General features: G+C 41.2%; 1 protein-coding gene across 1 annotated transcript in view; it reads right to left on the bottom strand.

Moving 5' to 3' along the window:
- The window catches only part of LOC126109657 (uncharacterized), a 53,037-nt gene that overhangs the window by 16,879 nt on the left and 19,307 nt on the right, over positions 1-16,851 (bottom strand). The window contains exon 2 of the mRNA XM_049914704.1: positions 11,022-11,250. Coding sequence (XP_049770661.1) covers positions 11,022-11,250 — 229 coding nt within the window. The remainder of the gene's footprint in view (positions 1-11,021; positions 11,251-16,851) is intronic.

Below are 16,851 nucleotides of genomic sequence, written 5' to 3'. Positions count from 1 at the left end.
TGGATCAGTGAGGAGAGCTCAGTGACTTCGAACTTGGACCAGTCACTTCAGGTCATCTGTGTAACAAATCTACCAGAGACATTTCAACCCTTCTAAAGCTGCCAAATTGACTGTCAGTGATGTGATTGTGAATTTTAAATGTGGAGGAATGAGCACAGACAAACAGAGACCAGGCAAACCTCATGATTGGCGGACATGGATTGTCAAGCATTGCAGAGTGTGGTTATCAAAAATCACAAGACAAGAGTTGAAGGAATTATGGTAGTCATTCAGTAATTAAAGAGACAAATTGGTCTGGAGAAAAAGGCATTTATTTTTACAAAACAATACTTTTTCTACTTTTCAATATAATCCCCTTGAACATTTATGCACTTTTTCCAACAGGGTACAAGTTTTCTTATTCCAGCTGCAAAGAACTCTTTATCTTGATGTCTGAACCAATTTCCCACAAACTTTTTCACATCCTCGTTGTCGTAGAACCTCTTCTCACGTGATGCCTCCTTCAGTGCACCAAACAAATGGAAATCACTAGGTGCTAAATCAGAACTGTAAGGTGGATGAGATAGTACTTCCCATTTTGTCAGTGGTTTCATGGGTTAGTTGAGCAATATGAGGATGTATGGTGTCTTGTTGGAGAATCACGCATCGCCTCTGAGATACACAACGTCTCTCACTTATGGCTGGCTTCACCTTGTTTAAAAGCAAATCCGAGTAGTACTGGCTGTTCATTTTACACTGATCTTCGAGATAATCACAAAAAACTGGACCTTCAGCATTCCAAAACACCATGAACATGACTTTTCCTGCTGATGCTTGGGTTTGGAACTTTTTCTTGACAGGTGAGTTGGTGTGCTTCCATTCCATGCTTTGTCTTTTTGATTCTGGCTCATAATAGTGAACCCAGTTTCATTGCAAGTTAAAATTTTGTTGAAGAAGAGCTCACCTTGTCTTTCATAACGTTCCTTTAGCTCTGTGCACACTCTAAACCTCGTTTCCTTGTGTAGCTGAATCAACTCCTTTGGGACCCATCTTGCATGTGTTTTGTGGTACTTCGGCTTGTTACAGATAATGTTATGAAATGTACCAGTACTAACTTGAACCTTATCAACTATCATTTCCGCAGTGACGTGGCAGTCGGCACGAATAATGTCATCAATTCGACTTTCAAGTGAGGGGGTTTAACTGCAACAGGTCGGCCAGAATGTTGTTCATCAGTCACTGAGTTGCGACCTTTTTTGAACTGCTCTACCCACTTGTAAGAATTTGCACAATTCATAGAACCTTCGCTATAAACCTTAGACATTCTACAGTATATATTGACTGGTTTCTCGCCTTCAGCAAGTAAAAACATGAATAACAGAACATTGTTCAACTAATGTGGACGTTTCAACTGGACTCACCATCTTGTAATGTATTTTAGAGGTTATAAACATAACAATGTTGATGAATCAGCTGATCAGGGCTCATCCCAGTGATGCCAACTTAAAGACATAAAAGCATCAAACTTGCCCTACAAACAGTTTTTTCTGCAGACCAATTTGTCTCTTTCATTACTGGCTGACCCTCGTACATTCCAAAGTTCTACCAACAGTCTGGCTAGAAAAATTTTGTGCATCGGAAGTTAAAATGAGGCACAATGGTTGAGCAACTCCTCACATTCTCATAGTCAGTACTAAGCGATACTTATGATAATGTAAAGAGCAATAACATTGGATGGTAAATGACTGGAAATGAGATCATGTTACACCCTACAATAATCTGATGAAAGAGTTTGGGTTTATTAAATGTCTGGAGAGTAGCACCAACAGTGGAATATGGAGGAGGTAGTGTGAATTATGGATGTGTTTTTCTTTGTTAGGGTGTGGTTCCTTAAGAAAACACTAAATTCAGCACTGTGTACTGTATAGGAATAATTTGGAGATGATGATTGTTTCTACCAGCATGACCATGCACCCTGTCATGAAGCAGCTTCTGTGAGGCAACGGTTTGTGGACAATAACATTCCTGAAATGGACTGGCCCTGCCAGAGTCCTGACCTGATCTCAACAGAACACCTTTGTAGGATGAATTAGAATGTCGACTTTGCTCCAGACCCCTGTGCTCAACATCAACACCTTCTCTGGTTTCAGTTCCTGAAGAAGAATGGGCTCCTATCCCTTCACAGGCTTTTAGACACCTTACTGAAAGTGTCCTCAGCAGTGTTTAAACTGTCATAAAAGCAAAGGGTGGAATATGATTAAACAAAATAGCAAACTTATTTTCTGACAATAACCTTATAGGAGCTCTTCATTTTGGCTGCTGTAAAGGATCCACAACAGAAGAAGCAATGTGTGCTCCCATGAACTCAGTTCTGTTGGTTATAAACAACAAAATGCAATCTACTGGCATTTTTTGAACCTGGCCAGGGCATTCAAGAATTTTTAAAATATAATTCTTTTACACCATGTATATTGCACATGTGTGACTTATATAGAGGGTGCCTCAGGAGAAATCGTAGATATTCAGGGACGTGACAGGAATGAACATTCAAAGCAAAAAACTCTAGTAAACGTGGCTCTAAAATGTATACCTTGAGAACTGTGAGAAGCTGTTCAGTAGAAGAAATGTGTAGCACATTAGTGGAGGTGAACAAGTGTCATAGCTCTTAAGGTATGCAATTTGGAGCCATACTTACTAGACAATTTTTTCTTGTTTTGGTCCATACTATCTCCCCTCAAAATGTGTGAAACAAAGAGCTTGCAGCACAAAAGGTTTGTTTCACTGTAATGAAGATCAGGAAGTGCTCACAGTTCTTAACATATAAACTTTAGATTCCACACTTACTAGACTCTTTTGGTTCAGATGATCATTACTGTCATATCCCTGAATATTGACCATTCATCCTGGAATACACTGTATAATCAAGTGTTGTGTTGAATTAATATCAAAATAAATTTTTAAAAGATTTTACTTTAAAATTTATATAATAGAATGGCTGTGAAATATTTACCATCAACAGGCGAAATTCTCAGTACTGTCAGTAGACAGACATTAAATAGGGAGAAATTATTCCGACTTCAAGAAATATTTGTTCTTTCCTCTGGGACAAAACAGTAATAGGCTGTGGAAGGTTAGAAAGAAAAGCCAGATTTCTCAGACTTCAGGATGAGAGATACACACCTGTTCTTAGGAAGAGAGACAACCAAGATAGAGTGGGAGGAGGTAGCATTCTTTTTGAGGACTATTACTGAGAAAATTTAGAGTACAGGCATTCAAAGCTGACTGCATAACTATTCTACTGCTGCCAACATACATTTCACATAAGGACTGTGAAGATGTAAGAAATCGCGTCTCCTATGTGGGTATACAGACAGTCACTTTTCCCTTGTTCTCTTTGTAAGTGGAACAGGAAAGGAAACGAGAAGTATTGGTACAAGGTAACCTCTGCCACACATCGTACAGTAGTTTGTGAAGTATGTGTGTATATGTAGATGTAGAGCTTCTATTCTCCTGATGCCTTGCCCTTCATCTCACCTCGTGAGTTCTTCTCATCCTGGCATCTACATGACCTGTACTTCCTATTTAATCTTTCGCAACCCATCCCCTCCCTTCCCTGAGAAAGGTACAAATATTTCCAAAAGCTAAGTTGCTCTCTTGAACTGTTATGTTAAGCCGTAGGCAGTACTAAGAATTTCAAAGTCTGGTGGTATATGTTTGTCAACCACAATTTGGTAGTTTTCTCAACTACTTTATAATTTGTATACTGCAACTACACTTTTAAAAACATGTGAATAAAAGAAATGATTTTTACACTACAAACATGTTTCAGTCCTTTTTCTATCTAATGTAGGATTGGGATAAATACACTAGCTGATCAAAATATCAGAACATTCATATGTAATACAAAAATAAGTACTAGGTATCACAAGAGATGGACCAACCAGTATAAATGTTGGTAGAGAGGCAGTAACAGCAGTCAGGAGAGCTCAGAAACTTTGAACTGTCAAACAAGAAGTCCCCCAGGGATCTATTCTTGGCCCCTTTCTCTTTTTAGTCTATGTGAATGATGTCACCCAGCCACAAAACTCCATAATAGTGAGCTACGCAGATGACACATCTCTGCTGTTTTATGGCAAAAATACCTGTGAACTTACATCTTCTGCAACAGATGGAATAATAACTATAATTAAGTATTTTCAAGGACAAGAGCTAAAGGTCAGTGTTAATAAATCACAATTATTATCATTCAAGACTGTTAACTGTCATCATACCTCTATAAATGATATATATGGAACTGAGGCAGCAGACACTAATATCTGCAAATTCTTAGGCCTGTACTTAGATGAAAACTTGTGGTGGTAAAAGCATATTAACCTTTTGTGTAGAAAGATTAGTAGTGGATTATATCTACTCAGTCATCTTGCAAAAATAGTTACAAACCCTACTATTCAAACTGTTTACTGTGGAACAATATATCCTTTACTAAATTATGGTATTGAACTTTGGGGCTGTGCTGCTGATACACAGCTCAATAGATTAATGTTGTTGCAGAAGAAGGCAATCAGAATAATGTATGATCTGGGTCATAATGATTCTGTTAGAGATATTTTTGTGCAACATGAGTACCTTACAGTGTATTCCCTGTTTTTATGTAACGTAATTTTATTTTTTGTTAATCATCAAAAATATTCAAGAATATGCAATGACATACACGACCACAACACTAGAAATAAAAATACACTCCTGGAAATGAAAAAAAACACATTGACACCGGTGTGTCAGACCCACCATACTTGCTCCGGACACTGCGAGAGGGCTGTACAAGCAATGATCACACGCACGGCACAGCGGACACACCAGGAACCGCGGTGTTGGCCATCGAATGGCGCTAGCTGCGCAGCATTTGTGCACCGCCGCCGTCAGTGTCAGCCAGTTTGCCGTGGCATACGGAGCTCCATCGCAGTCTTTAACACTGGTAGCATGCCGCGACAGCGTGGACGTGAACCGTATGTGCAGTTGACGGACTTTGAGCGAGGGCATATAGTGGGCATGCGGGAGGCCGGGTGGACGTACCGCCGAATTGCTCAACACGTGGGGCGTGAGGTCTCCACAGTACATCGATGTTGTCGCCAGTGGTCGGCGGAAGGTGCACGTGCCCGTCGACCTGGGACCGGACCGCAGCGACGCACGGATGCACGCCAAGACCGTAGGATCCTACGCAGTGCCGTAGGGGACCGCACCGCCACTTCCCAGCAAATTAGGGACACTGTTGCTCCTGGGGTATTGGCGAGGACCATTCGCAACCGTCTCCATGAAGCTGGGCTACGGTCCCGCACACCGTTAGGCCGTCTTCCGCTCACGCCCCAACATCGTGCAGCCCGCCTCCAGTGGTGTCGCGACAGGCGTGAATGGAGGGACGAATGGAGACGTGTCGTCTTCAGTGATGAGAGTCGCTTCTGCCTTGGTGCCAATGATGGTCATATGCGTGTTTGGCGCCGTGCAGGTGAGCGCCACAATCAGGACTGCATACGACCGAGGCACACAGGGCCAACACCCGGCATCATGGTGTGGGGAGCGATCTCCTACACTGGCCGTACACCACTGGTGATCGTCGAGGGGACACTGAATAGTGCACGGTACATCCAAACCGTCATCGAACCCATCGTTCTACCATTCCTAGACCGGCAAGGGAACTTGCTGTTCCAACAGGACAATGCACGTCCGCATGTATCCCGTGCCACCCAACGTTCTCTAGAAGGTGTAAGTCAACTACCGTGGCCAGCAAGATCTCCGGATCTGTCCCCCACTGAGCATGTTTGGGACTGGATGAAGCGTCATCTCACGCGGTCTGCACGTCCAGCACGAACGCTGGTCCAACTGAGGCACCAGGTGGAAATGGCATGGCAAGCCGTTCCACAGGACTACATCCAGCATCTCTACGATCGTCTCCATGGGAGAATAGCAGCCTGCATTGCTGCAAAAGGTGGATATACACTGTACTAGTGCCGACATTGTGCATGCTCTGTTGCCTGTGTCTATGTGCCTGTGGTTCTGTCGGTGTGATCATGTGATGTATCTGACCCCAGGAATGTGTCAATAAAGTTTCCCCTTCCTGGGACAATGAATTCACGGTGTTCTTATTTCAATTTCCATGAGTGTAGTTACTTTAGGCAGAGAACAAAGTTAAAAATAACAGATCACAGCCCATACATCAGTGGCCAAATTTGGTTTAACAAATTGCCAAAAGACTTATGTGCCTATGATGGATATATCTTTAAAACGAAACTCAAATTATTCCTGGCAAATAAATGTTTGTACTCTCTGAATTCTAAGTTGAAAACATGTGAAAACATGAAATTAGAAATATTTTAATTTTATGCCTACTTCTGTGACACTACAGTCCCTTTGTGTGCTTGTATTATAGTCTTGCTAATTTATATCAATTATTTGTTTTGTTTGTATTTTAAGAACATCTTCATAATTATGTAAACAACAATGAAATTTGCAATAGTCAGCATTTTTGTTGACTCTATGCAAAAAAAATTAAATAAATAAATGTGGGCTAGTCATTGTGCAAGGGGCCTCCTGGCCAATGATGGCAAACACTCATTTCCATTTATCTGATCGACAATTCATCAGGGACATTTCAATCATTCTAATGCAGCCCAAGTTGACTGTTAGTGATGTGATGCTGAAGTGGAAACACAAAGGAATGACCAAACTGAGACCAGGCACACATCATGTCCTGATGGGCAGGAACTGTAGAGCATTGTGAATGGTGGCTGTAAAAACACCGCACGAAATCAGTGAATCACTCGTGAGTTCCGAAGTTCTGGCAACGATACAGCTGGCACAAAGACTTTGTGTAGGGAGTTAAAAAGAACAGGGGACAATGAATGAAATATTCACTCTGCAGCGGAGTGTGCACTGATATGAAACTTCCTGGCAGATTCAAACTGTGTGCCCGACCGAGACTCGAACTCGGGACCTTTCCCTTTCGCGGGCAAGTGCTCCACCATCTGAGCTACCGAAGCACGACTCACGCCCGGTACTCACAGCTTTACTTCTGCCAGTATCCGTCTCCTACCTTCTAAACTTTACAGAAGCTCTCCTGCGTACCTTGCAGAACTAGCACTCCTGAAAGAAAGGATACTGCGGAGACATGGCTTAGCCACAGCCTGGGGGATGTTTCCAGAATGAGACATTCACTCTGCAGTGGAGTGTGCGCTGATATGAAACTTCCTGGCAGATTAAAACTGTGTGCCCGACCGAGAGTCGAACTCGGGACCTTTGCCTTTCGCGGGCAAATGCTCTACCATCTGAGCTACCGAAGCACGACTCACGCCCGGTACTCACAGCTTTACTTCTGCCAGTATCTGTCTCCTACCTTCCAAACTTTACAGAAGCTCTCCTGCATACCTTGCAGAACTAGCACTCCTGAAAGAAAGGATACTGCGGAGACATGGCTTAGCCACAGCCTGGGGGATGTTTCCAGAATGAGATATTCACTCTGCAGTGGAGTGTGCGCTGATATGAAACTTCCTGGCAGATTAAAACTGTGTGCCCGACCGAGACTCCAACTCGGGACCTTTGCCTTTCGCGGGCAAGTGCTCTACCATCTGACCTACCGAAGCACGACTCACACTCGGTACTCACAGCTTTACTTCTGCCAGTATCCGTCTCCTCCCTTCTAAACTTTACAGAAGCTCTCCTGCGTACCTTGCAGAACCAGCACTCCTGAAAGAAAGGATACTGCGGAGACATGGCTTAGCCACAGCCTGGGGGATGTTTCCAGAATGAGATATTCACTCTGCAGTGGAGTGTGCGCTGATATGAAACTTCCTGGCAGATTAAAACTGTGTGCCCGACCGAGACTCCAACTCGGGACCTTTGCCTTTCGCGGGCAAGTGCTCTACCATCTGATCTACCGAAGCACGACTCACGCCCGGTACTCACAGCTTTACTTCTGCCAGTATCCGTCTCCTACCTTCCAAACTTTACAGAAGCATGGTAGAGCACATGCCCGCGAATGGCAAAGGTCCCGAGTTCGAGTCTCGGTCGGGCACACAGTTTTAATCTGTCAGGAAGTTTCATATCAGTGCACACTCCACTGCAGAGTGAATATCTCAGTCTGGAAACATCCCCCAGGCTGTGGATAAGCCATGTCTCCGCAGTATCCTTTCTTTCAGGACTGCTAGTTCTGCAAGGTACGCAGGAGAGCTTCTGTAAAGTTTGGAAGGTAGGAGACGGATACTGGCAGAAGTAAAGCTGTGAGTACCGGGCGTGAGTCGTGCTTCGGTAGCTCAGATGGTAGAGCACTTGCCCGCGAAAGGCAAAGGTCCCGAGTTCGAGTCTTGGTCGGGCACACAGTTTTAATCTGCCAGGAAGTTTCATATCAGCGCACACTCCGCTGCAGAGTGAATATCTCATTCTGGAAACATCCCCCAGGCTGTGGCTAAGCCATGTCTCCGCAGTATCCTTTCTTTCAGGAGTGCTGGTTCTGCAAGGTACGCAGGAGAGCTTCGGTAGCTCAGATGGTAGAGCACTTGCCCGCGAAAGGCAAAGGTCCCGAGTTCGAGTCTCGGTCGGGCACACAGTTTTAATCTGCCAGGAAGTTTCAACAGGGGACAGTGATTGAGCAAATCCATTAAGTCACACATTTCTGTACTCAGTGGTGACATTTGAGATGGTGTAAAGAGTGATACTAGTGGCCAGTAGCGACTGGAAACAGGTATTTCGAGTGCACTGGAAACGGGTGACTTTGAGTGCTGAATCTGTACCCTGTGGCAATCCACTGAAAGGATTTATGATTTTTGAGCACCTGGAGAATGTTACCAACCATCATTGTAGGGCAAATAGTGAAGTACAGAGCAGTCAGTGTTGTGATATGTGGATGTTTCTCACAGTTAGGGTGCAGTTCCCTTATAGCACTTAAGAAAAACTAAATGTGGAATAATATGAATACATTTTACAGGATTGTGTACTGTGTGCAATAGAGGAACAATTCAGAGATGGTGATTGCATCAGCATGATGATGCACCGTGTCATACAGCAGCATACGTGAGGCAGTGGTTTGTGGACGACGACATTCCTGAAATGGACTGACATGCGCAGAGCCCCATGCTGAATGTCTTTGGGATGAGTTAGAACGGTGGTTCCCAACAGGTGGTCTGCAGACCCCAAGGGGTCCGTGAGCTATGCCAGAGGGGTCCACAAGATGCTTTAAGAATAAAAAATATATTAAATATGTTTCGTATGATAACAGATTTTTCGTTTTGGCTGCTTCCTGCATGAGCATAGCTTTAGCGAATGCTAACTTCTGCGTCTAGCTTCTTCCTAGAGTGTAAAGAGATTGGCAGTGAGCACGAGCAACTTCTTATTCATATGGAAGTAAGATGGCTTTCTCGAGGTAGGATCTTGTCAAGATTTTTTGAATTTAGAGACGAGGTTCGTGTCTTCCTTCTTGACACAAAGTACACGAATTTTCTCACTAACGTCTCTTGGCTTTGCTCAGTTGTGTACTTAGCTGATGTGTTTGAACACTTGAATGTGTTAAACTTGAGTTTACAAGGAAAAAGTGTAGACATATTCAAAGTTGAGGATAAGATTAGTACTATGTTCAAAAAGTGTCAGATCTGGGCATCAAGGATAGAAAACTAGTCGCTAATTAACTTTTCTACTTTAAAACAATTCTTGAAGTCATCAGAGAAGAGTTTGCCTGACCAGATCAAGATCAATGTAGCCGAGCATATACGCAGCCTAGAGAGTATTTAGAGATTATTTCCCTGAACCTGACCCTGACGACAGATGGATTCAAAATCCCTTCAGCTGTGAAGAAATACACAAAATCAAAGGCCTCACTGAAGATGAGCAAGATCAACTTGTGGATCTGTCCAGATGTGGTACGATGATAAACATTTTCATCGGTGGTAAAATTACAGATTTCTGGGCATCGGCACGCAAGGATTACAAGAATCTTGGAGATAAGGCAATGAAAAATATCCTTCCATTTGCAACCACATATCAGTGTGAGCAAGCATTTTCTTCCATGTGTTTAATGAAAAACAAATATAGGAATCGGCTCGACATACGGTCGGATTTCAGAGTGAAAGTTTCAAGTTTGGAACCTAATATTTCAGAAATAATGGACTCAAAGGTCAGATTGAACTCATCTCGTTAAGAACTGAAAATAAAAACTAACTGTATACTGATGGAGTACTCTGTTGTAACTGTATTTTTTCTAATAAATAATACTTTGTATGAAATTAGTGTTTTCTTATTTTTCACACATGTCTACTCAATACAATCTCAAGTGTAGTACACTTGAAAGACCAATACACTCAGTTTTAATTTTTTCCTGTCATTTTCAGTTCATACTCAATTTTTATTTTTGTAAGGCGTTTGTTATACTAAACACCCAGATTTGAAGACAAAGATTCTGAGCAATAATCAGAAATTTAACAAAAACAATGATGGCTAAATTGGAAAAGTTTTAAGCTCAATATTTTTTCGATAATGAATATGTCAATGTTTTTTCTAAGCACCAAAAATAGAAAACTTATATAAAGACTCTTAATTTGGCTCTTTTAGGTACTCGATACTGTGATATGACAAGGTACCAATCATGCTCGATGAGGGGGTCCTCGAGAAAATTTTGTTGGGAACCTCTGAGTTAGAATGTAAACTTCGCTCCAGACCCCATGTCCAACATCACCACCTTCTCCAGTTTCAACTTTTGAGCAAGAATGGGCTGCCATCCCTCCACAGACATTCAGACAACTCACTGAACATGTCCCAAGTAGGTTTCATTGTCATAACAGTGAAGTGTAGAAACACTCCACGTTAATGTCCATAAATTGATGTCCAGATACTTTCAAACAAACATTGTAGGTATCGAGATAATGCTGGATGCTTAAAAAAAGATCGTTTTAAAAAGTAAAAAATATCCTTTGCCTCTATGGCACAATAAGTGCACTCCTTTCATTGGGAAGTATGAAGATGGTGCTTCTCAAAAGCTTAGCATGTATCTGTTTGACACATACTGTGCAACCTCCTCCTCGAGCCTCTCCAGATCCTCCTTGGTGATGCGCCACATGTGTCGGTCGGGCTCCCCTGCTGAAGTGACTGTGCGGTAGTACAGCCACTCGCGAACTGCTCGCTGGATTTTGATGGCAGCCTTCTCTCGCTCTAGTTCACATCTTATGTGAGGAAAGTGCTTTCGGGTGGAGTAACCCCTCCATACTGATTGTATTTTCTTTGCGCTCTTGTATCCTAAAGAAGCAAAGATGATAGCAACACTTGTAAACGGCAGAAATAAGGCACTCAGAAAGGCATTAAAAAGGCTATTACACTGTCCTCAGTTTCTTATATAATAATAATAATAATAATAATAATAATAATAATAATAATAATACCTCAGTTTCATATACACTGAAGAGCCAAAGAAACTGGTATACCTACCCAATATCTTGCAGGGCCCCCGCAAGCACGCAGAAGTGCCACAACACAACATGGCATGGATTTGACTAATGTCTGAAGTAGTTTTAGAGGAAATTGACACTGTGAATCCTGCAGGGCTGTCCATAAATCCATAAAAGTACAAGGGGGTGGATATCTCTTCTATCTCTTCTGAACAGCACGTTGCAAGGCATCCGAGATATGCCCAATAATGTTCATGTCTGGGGAGTTTGGTGGCCAGTGAAAATGTTTAAACTCAGAAGAGTGTTCCTGGAGCCACTCTGTAGCAATTCTGGACATGTGGGGTGTTGCATTGTCATGCTGGAACTGCCCAGGTCTGTCAGAATGCACAATGAACATGAATGGATGCAGGTGACCAGGCAGGATGCTTACATACGTGTCACCTTACAGAGTCATACCTAGACATATCAGGGGTCCCATATCACTCCAACTGCACTCGCCCCTCACCATTCCAGAGCCTCCACGAGCTTCAACAGTGCCCTGCTGACATGCAGGGTCCATGGATTCATGAGGTTGTTGCCATACCTGTTCACATATATCCACTTGATACAACTTGAAATGAAACTCATCTGACCAGACGATGTGTTTCCAGTCATCAACAGTCCAATGTCAGTGTTGACAGGCCCAGGCAAGGTGTAAAGCTTTGTATTGTGTGGTCATCATAGGTACATGAGAGGGTCTTTGGCTCAGTAAGCCTATATCGATGATGTTTCATTGAATAGTTCGCACCTGACACTTGTTGATGGACCAGCATTGAAATCTGCAGCAATGTGCAGATGGATGGCACTTCTGTAACACTGAATGATTCTCTTCAGTTATCATTGGTCCCATTCTTGCAGGATCTTTTTCTGACCACAGCGGTGTTGGAGATTTGATCTTTTATCAGATTCCTGATATTCATGGTACACTCGTGAAATGGTCCTATGGGAAAATCCGCACTTCATCGCTACCTCGAAGATGCTGTGTCCCTTCGTTCATGTGCCGACTATAACACCACATTCAAACTCACTTAAATCTTGATAACCTGCCATTGTAGCAGCAGTAAGTGGCCTAACAACTGTGCAAGACACTTGTTGTCTTATATAGGCATTGCCGACTGCAGTGCCATATTCTGCCTGTTTACATATCTCTGTGTTTGAATATGCACGCCTATACCAGTTTCTTTGGCACATCAGTGTATAATAATAATAATAATAATAATAATAAAACTCAAACTATGTAGCCTCTACAGATAATATAGTAATATTTTCTGAAAACATTGATATAGCAAATAACTGCGTCATCCTGTTGAAAGTAATGGTGAAAAAGCCTGGATAACAAATTTCTTTCAAGAGGATAATTCATAATAAACATTAAAATGCTCCAATATTCCTAAGCACAACATATGGTAGAATTAACAGAGTGAATAAATTTAAATACTCACGGGGAATAATGTAGGCAGGTGGCCTAGATAAAGAAGTAAACAAAAATAGAATCCAGAAAATAGTTAATGAAGGACATTAAAAAAATGAGTCTCTGTGAAAAAAAAATCTAACAGTACAACAATGTCATAGAACCAAAGTGCCTTTATGCAGTGGAATGTTTAGTCCTCAACAAAAAGGGAAAATTGAAGAATTGGAGAAGGTATGATAGAAAATATTCCATCCAAGAAAAGTTGGGAGTGTGTGGACGAGAAGAAGTAATGAAGAAATCTACCCCCAAACTGAAAACTATCTGATGCTCCTACGAAAAGAAGAATTTTATTTTAGGTCACTCTCTTTGAATGAACTTATACAGACGACCAAAAAAATATTTGACAACTTTGACATAAATCTCAAAAATGCAAATCAGTTGTTCAGGGTTCTATTATATATGAAACTGAGGGCAGTGTAGTAGCTTTTCTAACGTATTATTTCTGATTGCAGAATGATTCTACTGCAGCCATTACACATTTTGTATAAGGACCACAAAGATAAGAAATATTATGGCTCGTGTGGAGGCATATAGATCCCTCACTCTATCTGCGAGTGGAACAGGGAAGGACATGACTGGTAGTGGTACAAGATTTGCTCCACCACATACCTTATGGTGGCTTGAGGAGTAAACATGAGGGCTCAGCAGAAATAAATGTTATATAAGCAGAAATTCTAGACAGGCCATCTTTTCAAAACAAGGTTAGAAAGTTTGGAAATTTTCAGAAAAAAACATCATAAACTGCACCATTTTTTAGGCAGATTGAAAAATTGAGAAACATTGAAAAAATACTGTAAAAACAGAAAAAGAAAACAAACATATGATGAAGTCACTTCATGTGGTCCATAGATGGTTATTATTGAAGAAAGAAGAAATAGTACTAACAATAAATCTTTGATTGTGGTAGTTATTCATAACCACATTAATTTTTTTCCAGTCATCTGTGTTTGGAATGACCTGATGCCATCTTTTATGTCTTTCCATTTGTCCTAATCTTTTCATCTTTGCTTAACTACTGCATCCAGTGCACTCCATAATAAAACTTCCTGTCAGATTAAAATTGTGTGTGTGTGTTTGTTTGTGTGTGTAACATGTGGACAGCTCACCTGCTCAGAGCACTGCTCACGAAAGACGAAGTTCTGGGTCTGATTGCCAGTTTGGCACGTAGTTCTAGTATATCGGGAACGTAAAAACAAAAATAGAAGCAATGCAGAGGGAGAGATTCATTCTGAATACTCAATAACTTATTTTATTTTAATCTCTGTCTGGTCCTACAATATTGCTTCCTGTTTTGCTGCCAATTTAACTACCCATCCATCAATCTCCTGCCAGTGGTGTTGTCTTGTTGAACACATCAGTTCTCAAGTTACCAACCAACTGCACTGCTCAGCTTGTGCTTCAGACTACTGGAACAGCTTACTCTTGACAGAATTGAAGGAGTAATAAATAACATAACTCCAACATATCAGGCTGAGTTCAGAAGCTGCACAGCTACTGTGAACAGGTCCAAGCTTTGACATCCTACATTGAAGCTGGATTCTGGAAGAAACTTAAGACATCGGTGGCCTTTGTTGATTTGTCATCATCATATGATACTGTGTGGCTAAATGGGTTACTGCTGAATCTAAAAAAGCATGTCTAAGTAAGAAACTGGCAACACTCATCGGAAATGTGTTAACCAACCATTAACTTCAAGTTGTACAAAAACAGAGTTAGTCATTTACCATAAAAAATGGACACCCCCAAGGATCCATCCTAGTACCTTTGCTCTTCAACCTTTATACCAGTGACATGCCAAACACTACTAGCAAAAAGTTTTGCTGCATCGATGACCATTATATAGCCATACAAACCAGCACACTTGAGCAAGGAGAAAATATATCGTTTGCAGACTTATAAAATCTCAAAACATATCACAAGCATGGAGACTCCAACCAAATGCAGCCAAGACAGAAGGCTGTGCATTCCACTTAAACACCAGAATCGTAAACCAACAGTTCAACGTGAATTTCTGTCAACAGATGATTAGAAACAATTTATGTCCTAAAACCTTGGTGTCAGAGTATAAAAAACACCTGGAAACACTAGCTGAAAGCCAAAGACTCAAGATAACATCATAAAGAAACTGGCTGGCAACCTGGTGTGCTGAAGCTTCCACGCTATGGACTATAGCTCTGACACCAGTAGACCCGGTAGCTGAGTACTGTGCCCCAGTATGGCAACACAGTGCTCCTACAAGGAAATTAGACTCTCATCTGAATGACTCAATGAGAATTATTATGGGTAGACTAAAATCAATGCCAATTCCTTGCCTGCACACTACCAGTAACATTCCTCCACCCGAATTACGATGCCAAGAAGTAACTGATCGAGAATGGAGAAAGCTACAACACCCCGACTACCCCCAAGACCTTCCAGTTCACACAGTCCTAAATGGCTCTCCTCCAGATTGCTTGATATCATACACTCCACTGTGGCGTAATGGAAAAAACAACAAGAAGTTTGACCTTAAAGAAGGGTGGTGCATGAGATAGAATGCTGCAACAATAAAACATCAAGGTATTCAAGATCCACCTGCCAGTCTACCAGGATTTGGTGTGCAGAGAAGTGAGTGGACACAATTGAACAGGATAATAACTTCACTTCAGAATTGCTACAAATTTGTTGGGCAATAAACCGCGTCGCTCGAACTGTCAACACATCTGGCACTGCAAAGAGTATCCTACGACTTCCACATCGGTGCCAATGGGTTATACACAATGTTGGTGACTACTTTGAAGGTCAATAAAACTTTGAAACATGTATCTATTTTGTACAAGCTGGTAATAAATAATTGCCACTATTAAAATTCCAACCCTCATACATACATAATGTTTTGCAATCGTAGCATTGTTTTCAGCTCAGACAAAAAATGCAGTGGATTACTTTCTGGGCAACCCTCTTACATCTAATGTGCTAATGTAACAATAACATCTGATCTAATTTTACTGTATAGTGAGTGACTTTACATATCTCTGGCGTGTGCTACCATCTAACAGACTTTTTGCCAACTGTCAGACAAATGAAGATCAATGTCTGCAGTAGTGTGCTACCATCAAGTGGCACAAATATAAACTTTTAGTTGAGTGGTAAGGCATAGCTGTGCACATTGTTAATCAAATCCTTATGTATTTGATGCAGATGGCAATTACATCATGTCAGGTGCACATGTGCAGAAGCTCCTTAAAACATTTACAACTGAAGATGTGCTCACAGTCGTGGTGTCAAGTTTCACAGAGTCTGCAGGAGCACTAGCACGGTAGATTTAAAAGCTGTATATTTAAGATTGCCTCATGTAAGTTTCATTTAACAACATTCACAGAAAAATAACCAATAAATCTGTAAAGCATAAAAAGTTAGGATGTTCACATGCTCTTGTGCTCTGACACAGCAGCTGCCACTGATTGATTCATATCACATGCAATATCTTAAAACTCATTGAATGAACACAAGCATTTTCTATCAGAAAATATATTCACTTTGTGTTAACATATCCTACATTGATCTTAGTGAGTTTCAGAGTTTGTTATGGGCTTAAGTCTGCCATTTTTAACTTTGTCTGTTGCTGGGATTCGTTATGAGGGTACTTTGAAAAGTAGAAGTAGAAGTTTATTGTCTTGTAACATACAATTTCAAGTCATTGAATTAATGTACAGGAGACTTGTCAAAACACAAAAACTGGTTTACAATTTTTCTTATAATATCATTAATATAATATACTGTACTCAATAATTAAATTAATTAAGCAATTAATTAATTAAACAGCTAATTATTTTTCTTAGAAAGTAACAAACTTTTAAAAATTAACAGTCCTAAGTATTTGCTCTCTCCTGCTCAAATTTTCAGGTTGTCATTCATGAATTATCTACTGATTAGTAACATTTCCACACTAATTTTTCATAT

This window comes from Schistocerca cancellata, chromosome 12 (genome assembly GCF_023864275.1).
Source record: "Schistocerca cancellata isolate TAMUIC-IGC-003103 chromosome 12, iqSchCanc2.1, whole genome shotgun sequence".
Classification (NCBI taxonomy): Eukaryota; Metazoa; Arthropoda; class Insecta; order Orthoptera; family Acrididae; genus Schistocerca; species Schistocerca cancellata.
This window is presented reverse-complemented; position numbering and strand designations above follow the sequence as displayed.